Below are 16,059 nucleotides of genomic sequence, written 5' to 3'. Positions count from 1 at the left end.
AGGGGTGGAGGGAGGGAGCCTCTCGGACCCTCCTCCTTCGTCTCGCTCCGTCTCCCTCCCTCTCCCACCCATCCGCCCTGCCTTCCCTTTGCGGACTCCATCGGCTTCTGATTTGGAAGCACGCTGATTGGCTGGAAGCGATTCAACGCACGCGGGGCAAGAGAGCTTTGTCTGAGTTGAAGTGAAGTTGTACAGATCTTAGACTGGAGTCAGCAATCACGGGCGCTTGGTCTGCAGCCGAGCGGAGAAAAGGAGAAAGAATCGCTGGGGAAAGAGCCACTGCAGCCTCCGCCGGCGCCCTGCGATAGATGGACGCCGACTGCACAAGGGGGAAAACGCGGACGTGACACTCTTTCGCCTGCCAAGAGGACAAACAGCCGCACAAATGCAAGGACTGGACTCCATGCCGATTATATCTGGAAGTCGTGACACGGTGTGTATAAAACAAAAGTTTGCGAGCTGTTAATTGCTGTGCTGTGTTATTAAGAGACGCTTTCAAGTTTCGAGTACCAAATGTAGCCTAGCTTTAAGTTGCCAAAGGAAGCTGAGGGAATTGCTTTGCTGTTTTAACTTGCTCTGTGAGAGGAATCTCATAAAACTGACCGATGTACCAAATGAATGCTAAAATGCACTTTAGATTTGTTTTTGCACTCCTGGTGGTATCTTTCAACTCCGATGTACTGGGCAAGAATTTGAAATACAGGATTTACGAGGAGCAGAGGGTTGGATCGGTAATTGCAAGACTATCAGAGGATGTGGCTGATGTTTTAGTTAAGCTACCTAATCCTTCTACCGTTCGCTTCCGAGCCATGCAAAGGGGAAATTCTCCTCTACTCGTGGTCAACGAGGATAGCGGGGAAATCAGCATAGGGGCAAAAATTGACCGCGAACAACTATGCCAGAAAAACTTGAACTGTTCCATAGAGTTTGATGTGATCACTCTACCCACTGAGCATCTGCAGCTTTTCCATATTGAAGTTGAAGTGCTGGATATTAATGACAATTCTCCCCAGTTTTCAAGACCTCTCATACCGATTGAGATATCAGAGAGTGCAGCAGTTGGGACGCGGATCCCTTTGGACAGTGCATTTGATCCGGATGTTGGGGAAAACTCCCTCCACACGTACTCTCTCTCTGCCAATGATTTCTTTAATATCGAGGTTCAGACTAGGACGGATGGAGCGAAGTATGCAGAACTCATAGTGGTTAGAGAGCTGGATCGGGAGCTGAAGTCGAGCTATGAGCTTCAGCTCACCGCCTCGGACATGGGGGTGCCTCAGAGGTCTGGCTCATCCATACTAAAAATCAGCATTTCAGACTCTAATGACAACAGCCCTGCTTTTGAGCAGCAGTCTTATATAATACAGCTCTTAGAAAACTCCCCCATTGGCACTTTGCTGCTAGATCTGAATGCCACTGATCCAGATGAGGGCGCTAATGGGAAAATTGTCTATTCCTTCAGCAGTCATGTGTCTCCCAAAATTATAGAGACTTTTAAGATTGATTCAGAAAGAGGACATTTGACTCTTTTCAAGCCAGTGGATTATGAAATCACCAAATCCTATGAGATTGATGTTCAGGCTCAGGATTTGGGTCCAAATTCAATCCCAGCTCATTGCAAAATTATAATTAAGGTTGTGGATGTTAATGACAATAAACCTGAAATTAACATAAACCTCATGTCCCCTGGAAAAGAAGAAATATCTTATATTTTTGAAGGGGATCCTATTGACACCTTTGTTGCCTTGGTCAGGGTTCAGGACAAGGATTCTGGGCTGAATGGAGAAATAGTTTGTAGGCTTCACGGACATGGTCACTTTAAACTTCAGAAGACTTATGAAAACAATTATTTAATCTTGACAAATGCCACGCTGGATAGAGAAAAGAGGTCCGAATACAGTTTGACTGTAATCGCTGAGGACAAGGGGACACCCAGTCTCTCAACAGTAAAACATTTTACTGTTCAAATCAACGATATAAATGACAATCCGCCCCACTTCCAGAGAAGTCGATACGAATTTGCAATCTCAGAGAATAACTCGCCAGGGGCGTATATCACCACTGTTACAGCCACAGATCCTGATCTTGGAGAAAATGGGCAAGTTACATATACCATTCTGGAGAGTTTTATCCTGGGAAGTTCCATAACTACATATGTAACCATTGACCCATCTAATGGCGCCATCTATGCCCTCAGAATCTTTGATCATGAGGAAGTGAGTCAGATCACTTTTGTGGTCGAAGCAAGAGACGGTGGAAGTCCAAAGCAACTCGTAAGCAATACCACAGTTGTGCTCACCATCATTGACGAAAATGACAACATCCCTGTGGTTATAGGACCGGCACTGCGCAATAATACCGCAGAAATCTCCATCCCCAAAGGGGCTGAAAGCGGCTTTCATGTCACAAGAATAAGGGCAATGGACAGAGACTCTGGTGTGAATGCTGAACTCAGCTGCTCCATAGTAGCAGGTAATGAGGAGAATATCTTTGTCATTGATCCACGATCATGTGACATCCATACCAACGTCAGCATGGAATCTGTTCCCTACACAGAATGGGAGCTCTCAGTTGTCATCCAGGACAAAGGCAATCCTCAGCTGCATACCAAAGTCCTTCTGAAGTGTATGATCTTTGAATATGCAGAGTCTGTGACAAGTACAGCAATGACCTCAGTAAGCCAGGCGTCCTTGGATGTCTCCATGATTATAATTATTTCCTTAGGAGCAATTTGTGCAGTGTTGTTGGTTATTATGGTGCTGTTTGCAACCAGGTGTAACCGAGAAAAGAAAGACACTAGATCCTACAACTGCAGGGTAGCGGAATCAACTTACCAGCATCACCCAAAAAGACCCTCCAGGCAGATCCACAAAGGGGACATCACACTGGTGCCTACCGTCAACGGCACTCTGCCCATCAGATCTCATCACAGACCATCTCCTTCTTCATCTCCTACCTTAGAAAGAGGGCAAATGGGCAGCCGGCAGAGTCACAACAGTCACCAGTCCCTCAACAGTTTGGTGACAATCTCATCGAACCACGTGCCAGAGAATTTCTCATTAGAACTCACCCATGCCACCCCTGCTGTTGAGGTAAGATCATACCCTCCACCTATTCACTGACAAAGTCAGCTGTTAGTGATCAGAAGTTGTGTGTGTGTTAGTTCTTAAACATTTCCATTACTCAGTAACAATACTAAAGATATGCAAATTAAATAGGATACCAGTTACGTTATGTAGGTATAGCAAGTATACACACCTTTTACATACTGTCTTAAGTTTTTCATAAAGAATTTACTTGCATGTACCATGTGTAATATTGAAAAGTAAATGAGAAACTAGCAAAGGACTATCTAATTAGAGTCCCCTTATCCTCAGATTATGATACTTCAAGCTAGAAATAAACAGGCTTGCTATATTCTCAGTAGTTGTGGTCTCTAAGAAAAATAAAAAACTGGGGTCTCCAGAATCCCATCTCGGTGCATGTGTATTTGTTCAGCTTTTGAAACGTTTCTGACATTATTTTAACTACCTGTGTTAGACTGTATTTTACAGCATTTTCCATGCATTTTTATAACTGATCACTTGAATCTGAACTATAAGATAGAAGGAATCAATCAGTTTTCTATAAAGGAGTCCTCTTTCAAACAGAGAATGTCAGCTGTACAAGAGCATCCACATTTCTCTGGGATGTATTTGGTGGCTGGCTACGTGGTCCTTCAGAGTCCAGCATGTGTAAATCTTTAAAACGGAGATAGTATTAGAAGACAGAATTAGATAATTAGCGTGAACTAGTGAGTAACTGTATTTGCTTGCTTCAAGCTTTTGAGTACTGGGGGATTTGTTTCCAGGAATCAGTACTGTCTGTTTCGTTTCCAGCAGGTCTCTCAGCTTCTTTCAATGCTTCACCAGGGACAATATCAACCAAGGCCAAGTTTTCGAGGAAACAAATATTCCAGGAGCTATAGGTATGAATTACCCTTGTGCTACCTATTAAGTCTCAGATAACACGAATGCTGAAGACTAAAAACTATACTTTCTCTGATTTCTCTTTCTAGATATGCCCTTCAAGACATGGACAAATTTAGCTTGAAAGACAGTGGCCGTGGTGACAGTGAAGCAGGAGACAGTGATTATGATTTGGGGCGAGATTCTCCAATAGACAGGTTGCTGGGCGAAGGATTCAGCGACCTGTTTCTTACAGATGGAAGAATTCCAGCAGGTAAGAGCGTGGTGATAGATAAATCCTTATTTTCAGATCGACTACACCAGTGAAGTGAGCAATTTCTCCCGTGCTTTTATTTCTCCTTTGTTCTTTGCACTAAATTATCTGTAATACACACACCATTAGCCGTGAACATAGACTGAAACAATTTTAAATTGTTTAATTAAAATTCATAGTAAACAGTTGGTAGAGAAAGGGAATAAGCAGGAGAGCTTAAGAGGACAAGAAGGAAGGAGTGGGGAGAGGAGGAGAGAAAACGACCTCACTCCCCTCCTCTCTCTACCCCATCTACTACCGCCATAAGACACTCTTGAGCAACTCTGTAAAATTACTGGGTGGTTGTTTTTATTCAGAGAGCCTGTTTTGGTGCCTAGTGGTGAACTGGACTATAATTTGGAGGACACATTTCCTGTGATGGGAACCAACTCGCATAATCAGAGATTAAAATACACCAGGGAATGGTACACTTTAATCACTAAAAATAGGAGAAAGAATGCATCTTTGTAGGTGGTAGGCATGGAATAATTTTGCCACCTTTCATTTTATGTGTCCACTGTAAATGGAAGAGGAACCGAAGTCCAAGAGGGGAATGTATAACTACACAGCTAGATGGAGGAGACCCTATTAAGTTACGAGCTATGTTTTCGTTATACTCCCTTCTCTCTCATCGTGCAGTAGAAACTCTCAGATCCCGCAGAGTAAATACTGACTGCATCACTGTAGCAACCCTGTCACTAAAGACTGTAATAATATATCAACCCTTAGAAACATATTCCTTTGGCTACTTATGTTTCTAAATTCCACGGAATGTTGATCAAATAACTGTCACTTGACAAATGAATAAGTGAAGTGATAAATGAAAGAAAGGCAGAACAAAACTATATTACCTTGCTGAGTCCATGGAACAACTGCTGTCTAAGTACAGATAAATAAGAGAGTTTAGGAAATAGACATGGGAGAGCTTCAGGGAGCCAGAGAAATTCAGTGGAAATCAGTACATAGGAACTCTCTCTCTCGTAAACTGGAGTAGTAGTGGCGGCAGTAGCTGCAGCAGTATTAATATTAGTCCTAGCAGTCGCAGCAGTGGTTACCAGCGACGCCCTAGTACTTACTCTGGGCCCATGAGGAATTCTATACCTGAACAACCTCTTGCAACACTTTGACACAGGAATTAATGGTGGCGGTAATAACAGTAGTGTTCATATTTTCTTTTTAGATTTGAAAACTGAAGCTTATAAAGGTTAAAAAAAAGTATCCAAAATCAAGCAATTTGTACATGATAGAGGTGAGATTTGAACCTATCCCTCTACTCATTAAACACTAATCTATCAAGAATAATATAAAGTAACAGGTTTTTATTTTTTTGTAGTATGTTAAATGTCATGTTCTTACATTCTAAAGTTTTACAGTACTACTGTCTGTAACCTATTAAATGCTGCTTATTTAACTATGCTATTACCGTAATAGATACTGCATTTCTGGCAGGATGAATGTATGGGAAGGACTTCTAGTGGCATGAAGGGCTATAATCAATGTACTTTGAGAGCCGAGACACTTACAGTCACCCATGGTGTCTTTTTCTTTTTTTAATGCATAGACTCCCTAGACCCATTTAAAGAGAAATCCTTGAAAACCTAGTGGAATACCTATGGCCTAAGACAACGTGCTCAAAGAGAAACAGTTTTATCTTACCCATGAAATGAAAGAGCGGGCTGAGTTTCTATGATTCTGTGATCCTGATAGAACTCTAATTTTGAATACTGATCCCTACTTTTGAATAAGATGATTTCCCAAATTACATTATTTCATAAAACATAACATCATGGGTATAATATCAATTATCTCATTATATATGTTATTTTTTCAATTGTAGAAAGTTGACTCATTGACACAATTCTATCAGTATAAAAGGAGAATAACTGCTCCTACTTAGATAACCTTGCCATTTCTGAGCCTAAATTATACCTTAAGTCCTTTTATAATTCTGAGATTATATAATTCAACAGCTAATCATGGTCTAATTTTTTAAAAAAGGGCACGACGCCTCTTTCACTCTAGCCTATATTTTCAGAGTTAACACCACCAGCTATGTTCACGGCAGGAGAGTTACCTAATGCTTGAATTAAAGTAATTAAAATAAATGTTAAAGAATAAAGACATCTGGGAAACAACAGGTAGACATTGATAAACTCTAGATGATAGTGAGTCTTATTTAGTGAGTAACTTGAGTCTCCTCCTAAGTTACATTTCTTTTCAAAGTTAGAGGCTCACCGTTATATTATCACCAACACCAGTGAATATATAGACAATTCTTTACAAAAAAATTCCATATTTACACAATCATACTTAATCTGGGTGTGTGTGGTGGGAGAGCTGGGGTATGGTGTCATACTGCAATAGATTGTATCAGAGTACATACACTTCTGCCTGACTAGCAACCTGTCTCTATGTGGGGTGTTGTAGAAAGTATTCTAGAGGCATAGAGCACCAGGAAATCACCAATGATCCATAAAATATCTTAAGCTTTATGCATGGTTGGCTATTAGAAATGTGCATAATCAAATATCTGTACAAAGATAACCATCCCTTAATTATGAACAACATTCTGATGATACATCACCCATATTCTGGCTTATTCTTCACCATGGCAGCTTCTGCTGGCACATTAGGGTGTAAAATTTGTGATTTGTAAACTTTATATTCCCAGGAAATATCCCAAGTAGAAAAAGAAAAAAAAGTAAGTCCACATCTGAATGCCATTAACAGAAATCAGCACAGTTTTTCTAAAGCATGAATATTTTTAGAACTTCAGTGTCTTATTCCAACAATGTTTTTCCTGCATTAGACTGTGATCAAATATAGATTATGTTATGTGGCTTTGCCTGCCAACAGGGTCATTTCTGGTCATTCATGCTATTAATTCCCACAGGAGGATCCTGCATTCTGAGCAGTAAAGTCAGCGCGCATTTTTGTCTGTTGGCTCACGTTTGTCAACATACTTTCTTCCTTACTCAGTCAACTTTGAACCACAACACTACATACACGCTTGCAAAATCTCGCTTTTCCCAAAGTGTCAACTGCACCAGGATGTTCTTGTGATACTCCTCCTTGACTGGGCGCATTCCATTTTTTAATCATTGTGTCATCTGTGATTACTTAATTCAAACATTTGTTTTTAATTCTAGGTCCTCATCATTCTCATGGCTGGTATCCTACTTCCGGCCTTTCTTCCATGGCTGGTTTTCTGTACCAGCACATGAATTGATATTCACTCTCCAGTAGCTTCTGTCCTTGCCAAATCTTTCTTTCATACAGCTTGAACAACTTTTTCAGAACATTTTAATTTATACTTTTTGTTTCAAAAGCAATAATTGACTTTTGTTGCCTGGAAACACCTAATTCAGCTATTTATCTGGGCATTCCAAGGCCAATGAAATCCACTCCTAGCTTATTAACTTTTTTTTTTTTTATCTTTTGCAATAGGCAGAGCCATCTCTTCACGTAACACACCAATCCTTTGCTCATGTCACCTTTCTACCCGAAAAACTGGCTTCTCTTCACTTTGTCTTCTATTCATCTCTCAAAGTTTGTTTCAAGCTGCTCTTTCTTTAACTACTTCAGCATCCGCCTCTACTCTTTTTTCTTTTCTTTTTTTAAATTTTATTTTTACTGAAGTAGAGTTGCTGTACAATATTATATAAGTTATAGACGTACAATATAGTGATTCACAATTTTTAAAGGTTATACTCCATTTACAGTTATTATAGAATATTGGCTATATTCCCCGTGCTGTACAATATATCCTTGTAGCTTATTTATTTTATACCTGTTTGTACCACTTAATCCCTTACCCCTATCATGCCTCTCCCCACTTCCCTCTCCACTGTTGACCACTAGCTTGTTCTCTACCTCCGTGAGTCTGCTTCTTTTTTGTTATATTCACTAGTTTGTTGTAGTTTTTTAGATTCCACATATAAGTGACATCGTATTTTTTTTTCTTTTTTTAACATGCCCTCATCATTGTATAGTTTGGCACTTTAACTGGGCATTTATGACCTCATTTGTAACACTTGATTATTCTTATACCAGAAGCCATTTGAGGGCAGGAAGCTATCATAGCACTTTACATATGGCAGGCTCTTAATAGATAATTGATTGATTACTCAATGACTAATGGCTTGATAGATGTTAGGCATATGTTTTTCTCCTTATGTTCCATGCTTGCTTCCTGCCCTACCTATAAGGTCTAGCACAGGGGCAAAATTGGCCATCATGCTGTGGGAAAAAAGAGTTCTCTATTTCTCCATGACTTTCCCTTTCCAGAGGAAATTTAACCACCTGACAGAGTTTTCAAGGAGCAACAGGAAGGCTGGCCACTTGCAACAGTAGCCAACAAGTTCTGGTTCACTGGATACGGTGTGGAACATCTGTGGCACTAAGTTACACGTACACTGAGGATGATTTCGAACAGTTGAGTCTCAGGAAAATGGTTGAAAATACCAATGAAATTAAGAAATGCCCTCTTCTGTGTCACTGCTCTTCCATCTCTATTATTTTGGCCCTCCTTCTCTCCATTAGTCTTTATTCATCAATTTTTCATATTTTTTGAATTTTAAAATTTTATGTTAATTAACTTTTTTATTACTAAAGCCCCATTAATTTACTGTGAAGTTATAAAATAGCATTCCCTGTCTAAAAACTCCTATGACCAAATTTATTTTTAATATGAACTGTTTGACTCACCCAGATGGTACTGATGGTTATTTTCATTATGTTCAGCTCTCTAGAAAGTTGATTATGCTCAGAATTCTTAGAAGCTTGTGTAATTTTTCCCTTTTCCCCCTGTCATTAAACATTAAAACAAAACAAAGCCAATCAAACAATTAAGTCCTTCCCACAGAATTAAAGACCAGAAAACAAATGATGAGGTGTCATCAGGTCTGTTCCCCTTCCTTCTAAAAGGATGTGAGTAAGATAATATGGACAGGTCTTCTTTCCAAATTCAGAGACTCAGGGAATTAGGAAAAAAAAATTCATTACCACTTTGATAGTTATTTCAGCACGTAGAAAACCTCACTGCTATGAAGGTATTCCAGTTACTTTCAACACATTTTGGTTTTGTCCACATTTAAATGATGAACAACGATAGTTGGTAAATATTTCCAAAGAGTAATAATGCATTAAGTCCGCACATCTAAACATCTTTTTATTCTTGCTTATTTAAATTTAACCCTTCTTCATAGCAAAATGACACAAGGATTCTCAATATTGCTGTCTCTCTCTCATGCTCTTGTGATTCCTATGGGATTGGCATTCACACTATCCAGCATCTTCCCTACCTTGAATTTCTAGCCTTCCTGGCAAGCAGACGTTTATTCTCACAGTTCTAGCTCTCATTTTTGTCCCTCAACTTACCCCTTCTCTATTAAAAATTGAGGCCCAGAATGGATGAGGTATAAGGACAGAATTATCTTCAAGGCTCAAATGATGAAAAGCAGTGACTTCCACACCTTTGAACAAAGTCCTTTACTTCTCCTTTCCTGAAAGGCAATATTTATTCTTCACTTTTCTTTTTTGTGCATAAATCTTTTCCAAAATTTTGTTTTAAGGCATAAGAACACTAAATATGGGATCTACCCTGCTAACAAAGTTTTAACTGTACAATACAGTATCATTAACCGCAGGTACAGCGTTGTACAGCGGAGCTCTTGAACTTAATCTTGCTTAACTGAAAATGCATGCCTGTTAATCAGCAATTCCCCATTTCCCCCTCTCCCTAATCCCTGTTAACCACCATTTCACTCCTGGATTCTATGAATTTGACCATTCTAGATGCCTCATATACAGGGAATCACGCAGTTATGTGTCCTCCTGTGACTCGCTTATTTCGCTAAGCTTAATGTCCTCAAGATTCATCCACATTATCACATATGAGAGTTTTCTTCTTTTTTAAGGTGGAATAATATTCCATTGTATGCATATACTACATTTCCATTAAACATTCAGTGGACATTCAGGTTGTTTTCACATCTTGGTTATTGTGAACAGTGCTGTAGTGAACAGAAGAATGCTAATATCTCTTCGAGATGCTGATTTCAATTCTTTTGGATAAATATCCAAAGATGGGATTACTGGCTCATATGGTAGTTCTCTTTTTTAATTTTTTGAGTAACCTCCATATTATTTTCCATAGTGGTTGCACCATTTTACATTCCCCACAACAGTGTACAAGGGTTCCCAAGTTTTCCTCACCTCCCCCTCACTTGTTATTGTTTGGGTTTTTTGGTTTGTGTTTTATTACAGCCATCCTGTAAGAAAACTGGTTTGAGGTGATTGCTTATTGTGCTTTTCGATTTGCATTTGCCTGATGATTAGAAAATATGTAGTGAATGCCTACTCTATGCAGACACTTTAGACCTTTCCCAGGTGCTGTGGGTACACCAATAAGCATACTGGACAGCTAGCTTCCCCTGACCAGGGATTTGGCATTGTTCAAGAGTCAGCCTTTTTTTTAAGCAATAACTTGGGAGGAAGAGAAATCTTTCTTAAGCAGCCAGATCTACAGAATTAGCTCTGAATATGTAAGTATGGCTGATATCAATCCAATTTTCATTCAAATCTAAGATAATTACTTTGCATTTTCTGAATTCGGTCATTTGCTCTCAAATGAAGTCATGATATTGAAGAGACCTAAGCTGTCACTGAAAAAGATGGACGGTTTGTGGAGTATGTTTTACATCTCCACATTTCTTGGTGGTTCTGTAGTTTAGTTATCACATTTGCCAAATTTAGAGTTTTACCCTCTTCATTCTGCTGCTTTTCTCATATCATCGATTATTTTCTAAGAGTATAACCACTCACATTCCAACAGTGCATCATAACATCTGGAAGAACTAACCAATGGTTTTTCATATTCTTCATCTTTTGATGACTTTTCCAACTCTTTGAATTTCAAACCTCTAAAAGACTTCTTAACAGGGTAACTGCAGATGCCTGGTATTTGAGGATAATTTGCACTGCTGTTTTAAGGAACAAGTCGATAAATAATCCAGCATACTTGTAAGAGAGATTGATAAGTATAATTACCTGATAGCTTATTATATTCTCAATGCCTCCATTAAAAGTAAAATAGGTCAGATAGACCTCAATATCTGGAAGGTACTCAATGGTATTATGCAAGGTTTATCTGGTGGCATTCTAAAGTTATGGATTTCCCCTTACAGCTCTGGGTTTTTATAGAGTTTATGTTCAGCAAATATTTCATCACCCACACCTTAGCTCTTTTCCAAACTTCTTCATTAGTAAGTTGCTAATCCATTTTCTCATTACATGAGTAGCAGACGATATCCCTGAGAAGTACATGAGTCATAACCCTCCTTTGCTTATCTGAGAGACAAAAATATATATATATCCCAGGTTCATAAAACCAGCAGTCAAATCAAAGTTGTAACTGTAGTCCACCTCATATGTATAATAATGGGTTAGTATCATGGTCATAGTTTAAAATTGTCTTATTCGATGTTTTAAAAAAATAAAATGATAATTTTTTCTATTATTTTGAGTCACACGAAGTATAATAACGAATCCCCACTGCTTTCCTTGAGTACAGCTATGAGGCTGTGCACGGAAGAGTGCAGGGTCCTGGGACACTCTGACCAGTGCTGGATGCCACCTCTGCCCTCACCTTCCTCTGATTATAGGAGTAACATGTTCATTCCGGGGGAAGAATTCCCAGCACAGCCTCAGCAGCAACATCCGCATCCGAGTCTCGAGGATGACACCCAGCCAGTAGATTCTGGTGAGAAGAAGAAGAGTTTTTCCACTTTTGGGAAGGACTCCCCAAACGATGAGGACTCTGGGGATACCAGCACGTCCTCTCTGCTCTCGGAAATGAGCAATGTGTTCCAGCGCCTCTTACCCCCTTCCCTGGACACCTATTCTGAGTGCAGTGAGATGGATCGATCCAACTCTCTGGAACGCCGGAAGGGACCTTTGTCAGCCAAGACTGTGGGTTACCCACAAGGGGTGGCGGCCTGGGCGGCCAGTACGCATTTTCAAAACCCCACCACCAACTCTGGCCCCCCGCTTGGAACTCATTCCAGTGTGCAGCCTTCTTCAAAATGGCTGCCGGCCATGGAGGAGATCCCTGAAAATTATGAAGAGGATGATTTCGACAACGTGCTCAGCCACCTCGGTGACGGCAAACATGAACTCATGGATGCCAGTGAGCTAGTGGCTGAGATTAACAAACTGCTTCAAGATGTCCGCCAGAGCTAGGAAATGATAACAAAGCATTTTTGTTTCCATATCTGTGGAAACAGGGGACAGCGAAAACCCTGAAAGAACTGGCATTGCCACATAGTTGCATTTATCATAAATGTGTCTGTGTATATTGAATATTAAATACTGTATTTTCGTATGTACACGATGCAAGTGTGATTATTTTAATCTGTATTTTAAAAATACATTTGTACCTTATATTTATGTGTAATTTAACAAATTTTATTTTTTTACTCCCATGACAAACATGCGTCTCCTAATCATGTAGAGAAACTAGCCACTGTTCAAACCTGATATAATATTCAACCACAAAGTATAAAGGCACTGCTTAGATTAGTTATGTTGGGGAAGAAATTGTTACGCTGAAGGAACAATCCCACTAAAGCATTATTCAATTCTTAGTTCTATTAAGTGATCCAGCTTCTTTTTTCTTTAACTTTTTTAAAAAAGCATCAAGAAAAATGTTTAACTCTTTTATTATTGTCGTTGTTATTATTTTTACTGGTCTCTACTCGTTCTGGTAGTTCAACTCTTACCGTAAAATTGAAACATGAGGTGAAATTTTATTTCAGGACTGGGAAGTATCTTTCACAGACAATGGCGTAAAACAACAGGACTAGAATCCGTTTTCTCACTCCCAGGCTCCTACTACTCCAGGGCATCACACTGACCTGTTCTTGAGAATATTTCTCCTAAAGTATTATCATCTATTTATAATCAAGGTAAACAATGAATTTTATTCCATCCTTGTAATATGAGAGGTGCCCCAAGGAAATGGAATCTGTCTTTTAAATGGATAACAGTGTGTATTTTAATAGCCTAAAGTATTAATGGACAAAAACAATTATGTCGGTGTCCCTCCCAGGGTAGTAAATATAATTGATTTATCCTGAAACTCTTCTATTTGAATCTTCCCTTCTCCTCTCACAATACTTGAACATGTTTATTTTTTGTAATGTTTTTTGCTATAACTCTTCACTCTTAGCTTTTGTCTCTAGTGCATGATCTCATATTTTTGCTTTTATTTTTAGTATAAGAACATTTATAAATTTACAGTTTTTGTTATTGCAAGTCTGTTTTACTTGTTGTGTGACAAACGGCAAATTCTTTATTTATTGTGCTGTTATCTCTCTGTATGGAATGCCTTGGAAAGGGAGATCGTTGTTATTATGACTGTTCTCATTTATGACCTAGCTTCTATTAATGTTATTTCTATGAATACATTATCTTGATTGTACTCTCCAGAAAATTTTACTGTCAACGAAAATAAAAGGAAAATTGAAGTAAAGTTGAAGAACTGTCCATACATCAGAGTCCTGTTCCTACATATATGTTCAAAAGTTTTGCATGAAGCATACCCCTCATGAGAGGGTAATTCAGAGTTGGGTTTTGAATAGTAGAGAGGGAATATTCAACTGGCTTGGAAACAAGAGAAACCACAATGGAAAAGGAATGAATTTGAGATCTGTAATGGAAATGAAAGCAGTCTACCACATTTCCAGTAGATTAAAGAATTGAAATGCACTTGAAGTGTAAAGAAAAAGGAATAATCAATAGTAACCACTTGAACATTTCTCAAATTATTTCCCAAAACATTTTGTGTTGTGTCAGGGAAAAAAGTGTACCCTTACAATGTTTCCAAGAGGTGAAAATATTATCTTCTTCGGTTTACCAGTAGGGAAATGAAATACTAGGAAAGTTAAATAACCTTAAAATGGAGGAAACTCAGATATCTTAATTCTCAAATGAGTACCACATCAAATAGATGTGTTATGTCTTTCAAAAGGCACATTTTCCTTTGTAGAAGGGATTACAATTACAAGTGAAATTTCAGTTTATTTTTCAGTAGATTACACACGCCCATGCTCACCACATGAAATACATTTTGCTTTTCAACTTCACTTCCCTTCAGTGCATATTATCATTAAGAAAAAGACTTTCATAACTTCACTGTTCTTAATTTAAAGCACCAACCGTAATTTAGGAAGCAAAGCTGGAAATCAATGTTCGAATGACGTAAAGTAAATAAAATGCAATATTGTGTTAAACAGAAGACCTTTGTACATTGTCTGGACAGGAAGCATTCTGTGTCTCAGGCTCCTAGTTTCTCCACCCTCCCCGCTCTTCTTACTTCCCATGCCCCAGGTTAAGGGATATTAGGGCAAGCTTTTCACTTTTCACTCTTGTTCTTTTCACAGGTAATATTATCTCAGTAAAGGCTGGAGTGTCTGGTGCCATGATAGCAACCTAACTTCTCATCAAATTTATATTTCCTCTTCTTTGATACCACGCCCTTCCTCAGACTGAAACAACCGAAAAGCACTTCAGTCAGGGATATCCCTTCCTCTATGTGGCCCCAATGGATTCCCTTAAATGTTCTTTAGTGATAATCGTCTTCCAATAATGTAATTTGACACTGAATCTGTTGCTTAACAAACCTTCCTTTCAAATGCTCATAGGATGATTAGAATTGGCTTTCTTCAGATTCCTATAAGTTACTATATTAACACGGTTATTCATTTAGCATTTCTTTCTTGGTATTCGGCAGATGGGGCTTATAACTTTGTTAAGCATTTAAATTCTTGTCCCTCCTGTCACACATATATCAAATTTACCACTTACCAATAGATAACTGTTAAGGCAAAAGATAGGTAAGTTACTGTCTTATTGGAGTCACTGAAGAAGTGTCATTTGTGAAAATCAGCTTAGCTTCCTTGTTTCATCCACTTGATAGCAGCTGATGTCAGAAAATATTCAAAACGGAGTTTGAATTACTGACACATTAAAATTCAAAGAATAGTGAATCTATGTAAAATTTAGTTGTGTGGGTGAAAAATGGATTGTCTGACATAGCAACATGCAATCCTGCATGAACTCACAGAACTGATCCAAGACAATTCAGGCAATTTGCCGAACTATCAAAAAGTTTTGATGTCTCTGTTCCAATTCAATATATCTTGATTAAACATCATCACAGTATCAAAGATAAAAGGACACACTGAATAGGCAATAAATATTGCTATATAAAATTAAAGTCAAATCACGTGAAAGTCTTAAAGATTTGTGTTGAGTTTTAAAAAGGAAAAAAAATGCAGGAATTTTTTTTTTAAAGCCAGCATGTTGACTTCCTTAACTGCAGGTTAAATTCATAAAACAAAGCTATCATACATTTATAAGCTGCCTTATATATTGTGAAAGTGTAAGATGCCAAACTGATTGTAATCATTTTTAATATGTTAGGATGTCTCTAACTGTGAATGTTAGAAACATTTCTATGTGGTTATATAACATTTTGACTTAATAAATTAAGTATTTGGGCCACTGAAGATTCATCTCATTCAGTTTAGTTTCTAGAACAAGCAGTAAGTCACTTTTTTGAAATAACTGAATAATACCTAAAGTATTACATTGCAATTGGAAAAAAAACTTTATTGCCCAAATTGTGGTTTCATTCTTCATCTGTGTAACTGGAGTCATAGTTAAGTACATACACTTTGTATACCAGAAATAATAGGACCTTTAATATAATCTAAACCAGAAAATAATTAACAGGTA

At 38.4% G+C, this 16,059-nt stretch overlaps 1 protein-coding gene across 3 annotated transcripts; it reads left to right on the top strand.

Annotated features, from left to right (window-relative positions):
• Positions 1 to 214: 214 nt before the first annotated feature.
• PCDH18 (protocadherin 18) lies at positions 215 to 13,772 on the top strand. Of its 3 annotated transcripts, none has more exons than XM_082653770.1 (4): positions 215 to 3,092; positions 3,882 to 3,967; positions 4,058 to 4,221; positions 11,834 to 13,772. In XM_082653770.1, the coding sequence occupies exons 1-4, from the start codon at positions 606 to 608 to the stop codon at positions 12,499 to 12,501; spliced, it is 3,405 nt and encodes a 1,134-aa protein (XP_082509896.1). In that variant the 5' UTR covers positions 215 to 605; the 3' UTR covers positions 12,502 to 13,772. The 3 variants fall into 3 exon arrangements, with proteins under 3 accessions (XP_082509896.1, XP_082509895.1, XP_082509897.1); XM_082653769.1 differs by having other exon boundaries at positions 3,879 to 3,967; XM_082653771.1 differs by having other exon boundaries at positions 3,879 to 3,967; positions 11,925 to 12,158.
• Positions 13,773 to 16,059: the final 2,287 nt, after the last annotated feature.

Source organism: Grampus griseus (genome assembly GCF_964374135.1).
Source record: "Grampus griseus genome assembly, chromosome: 4".
In the NCBI taxonomy this organism is placed as follows: Eukaryota; Metazoa; Chordata; class Mammalia; order Artiodactyla; family Delphinidae; genus Grampus; species Grampus griseus.
The sequence above is the reverse complement of the archived record's forward strand: the minus strand, read 5'-3'. Positions and strand labels throughout refer to the sequence as shown.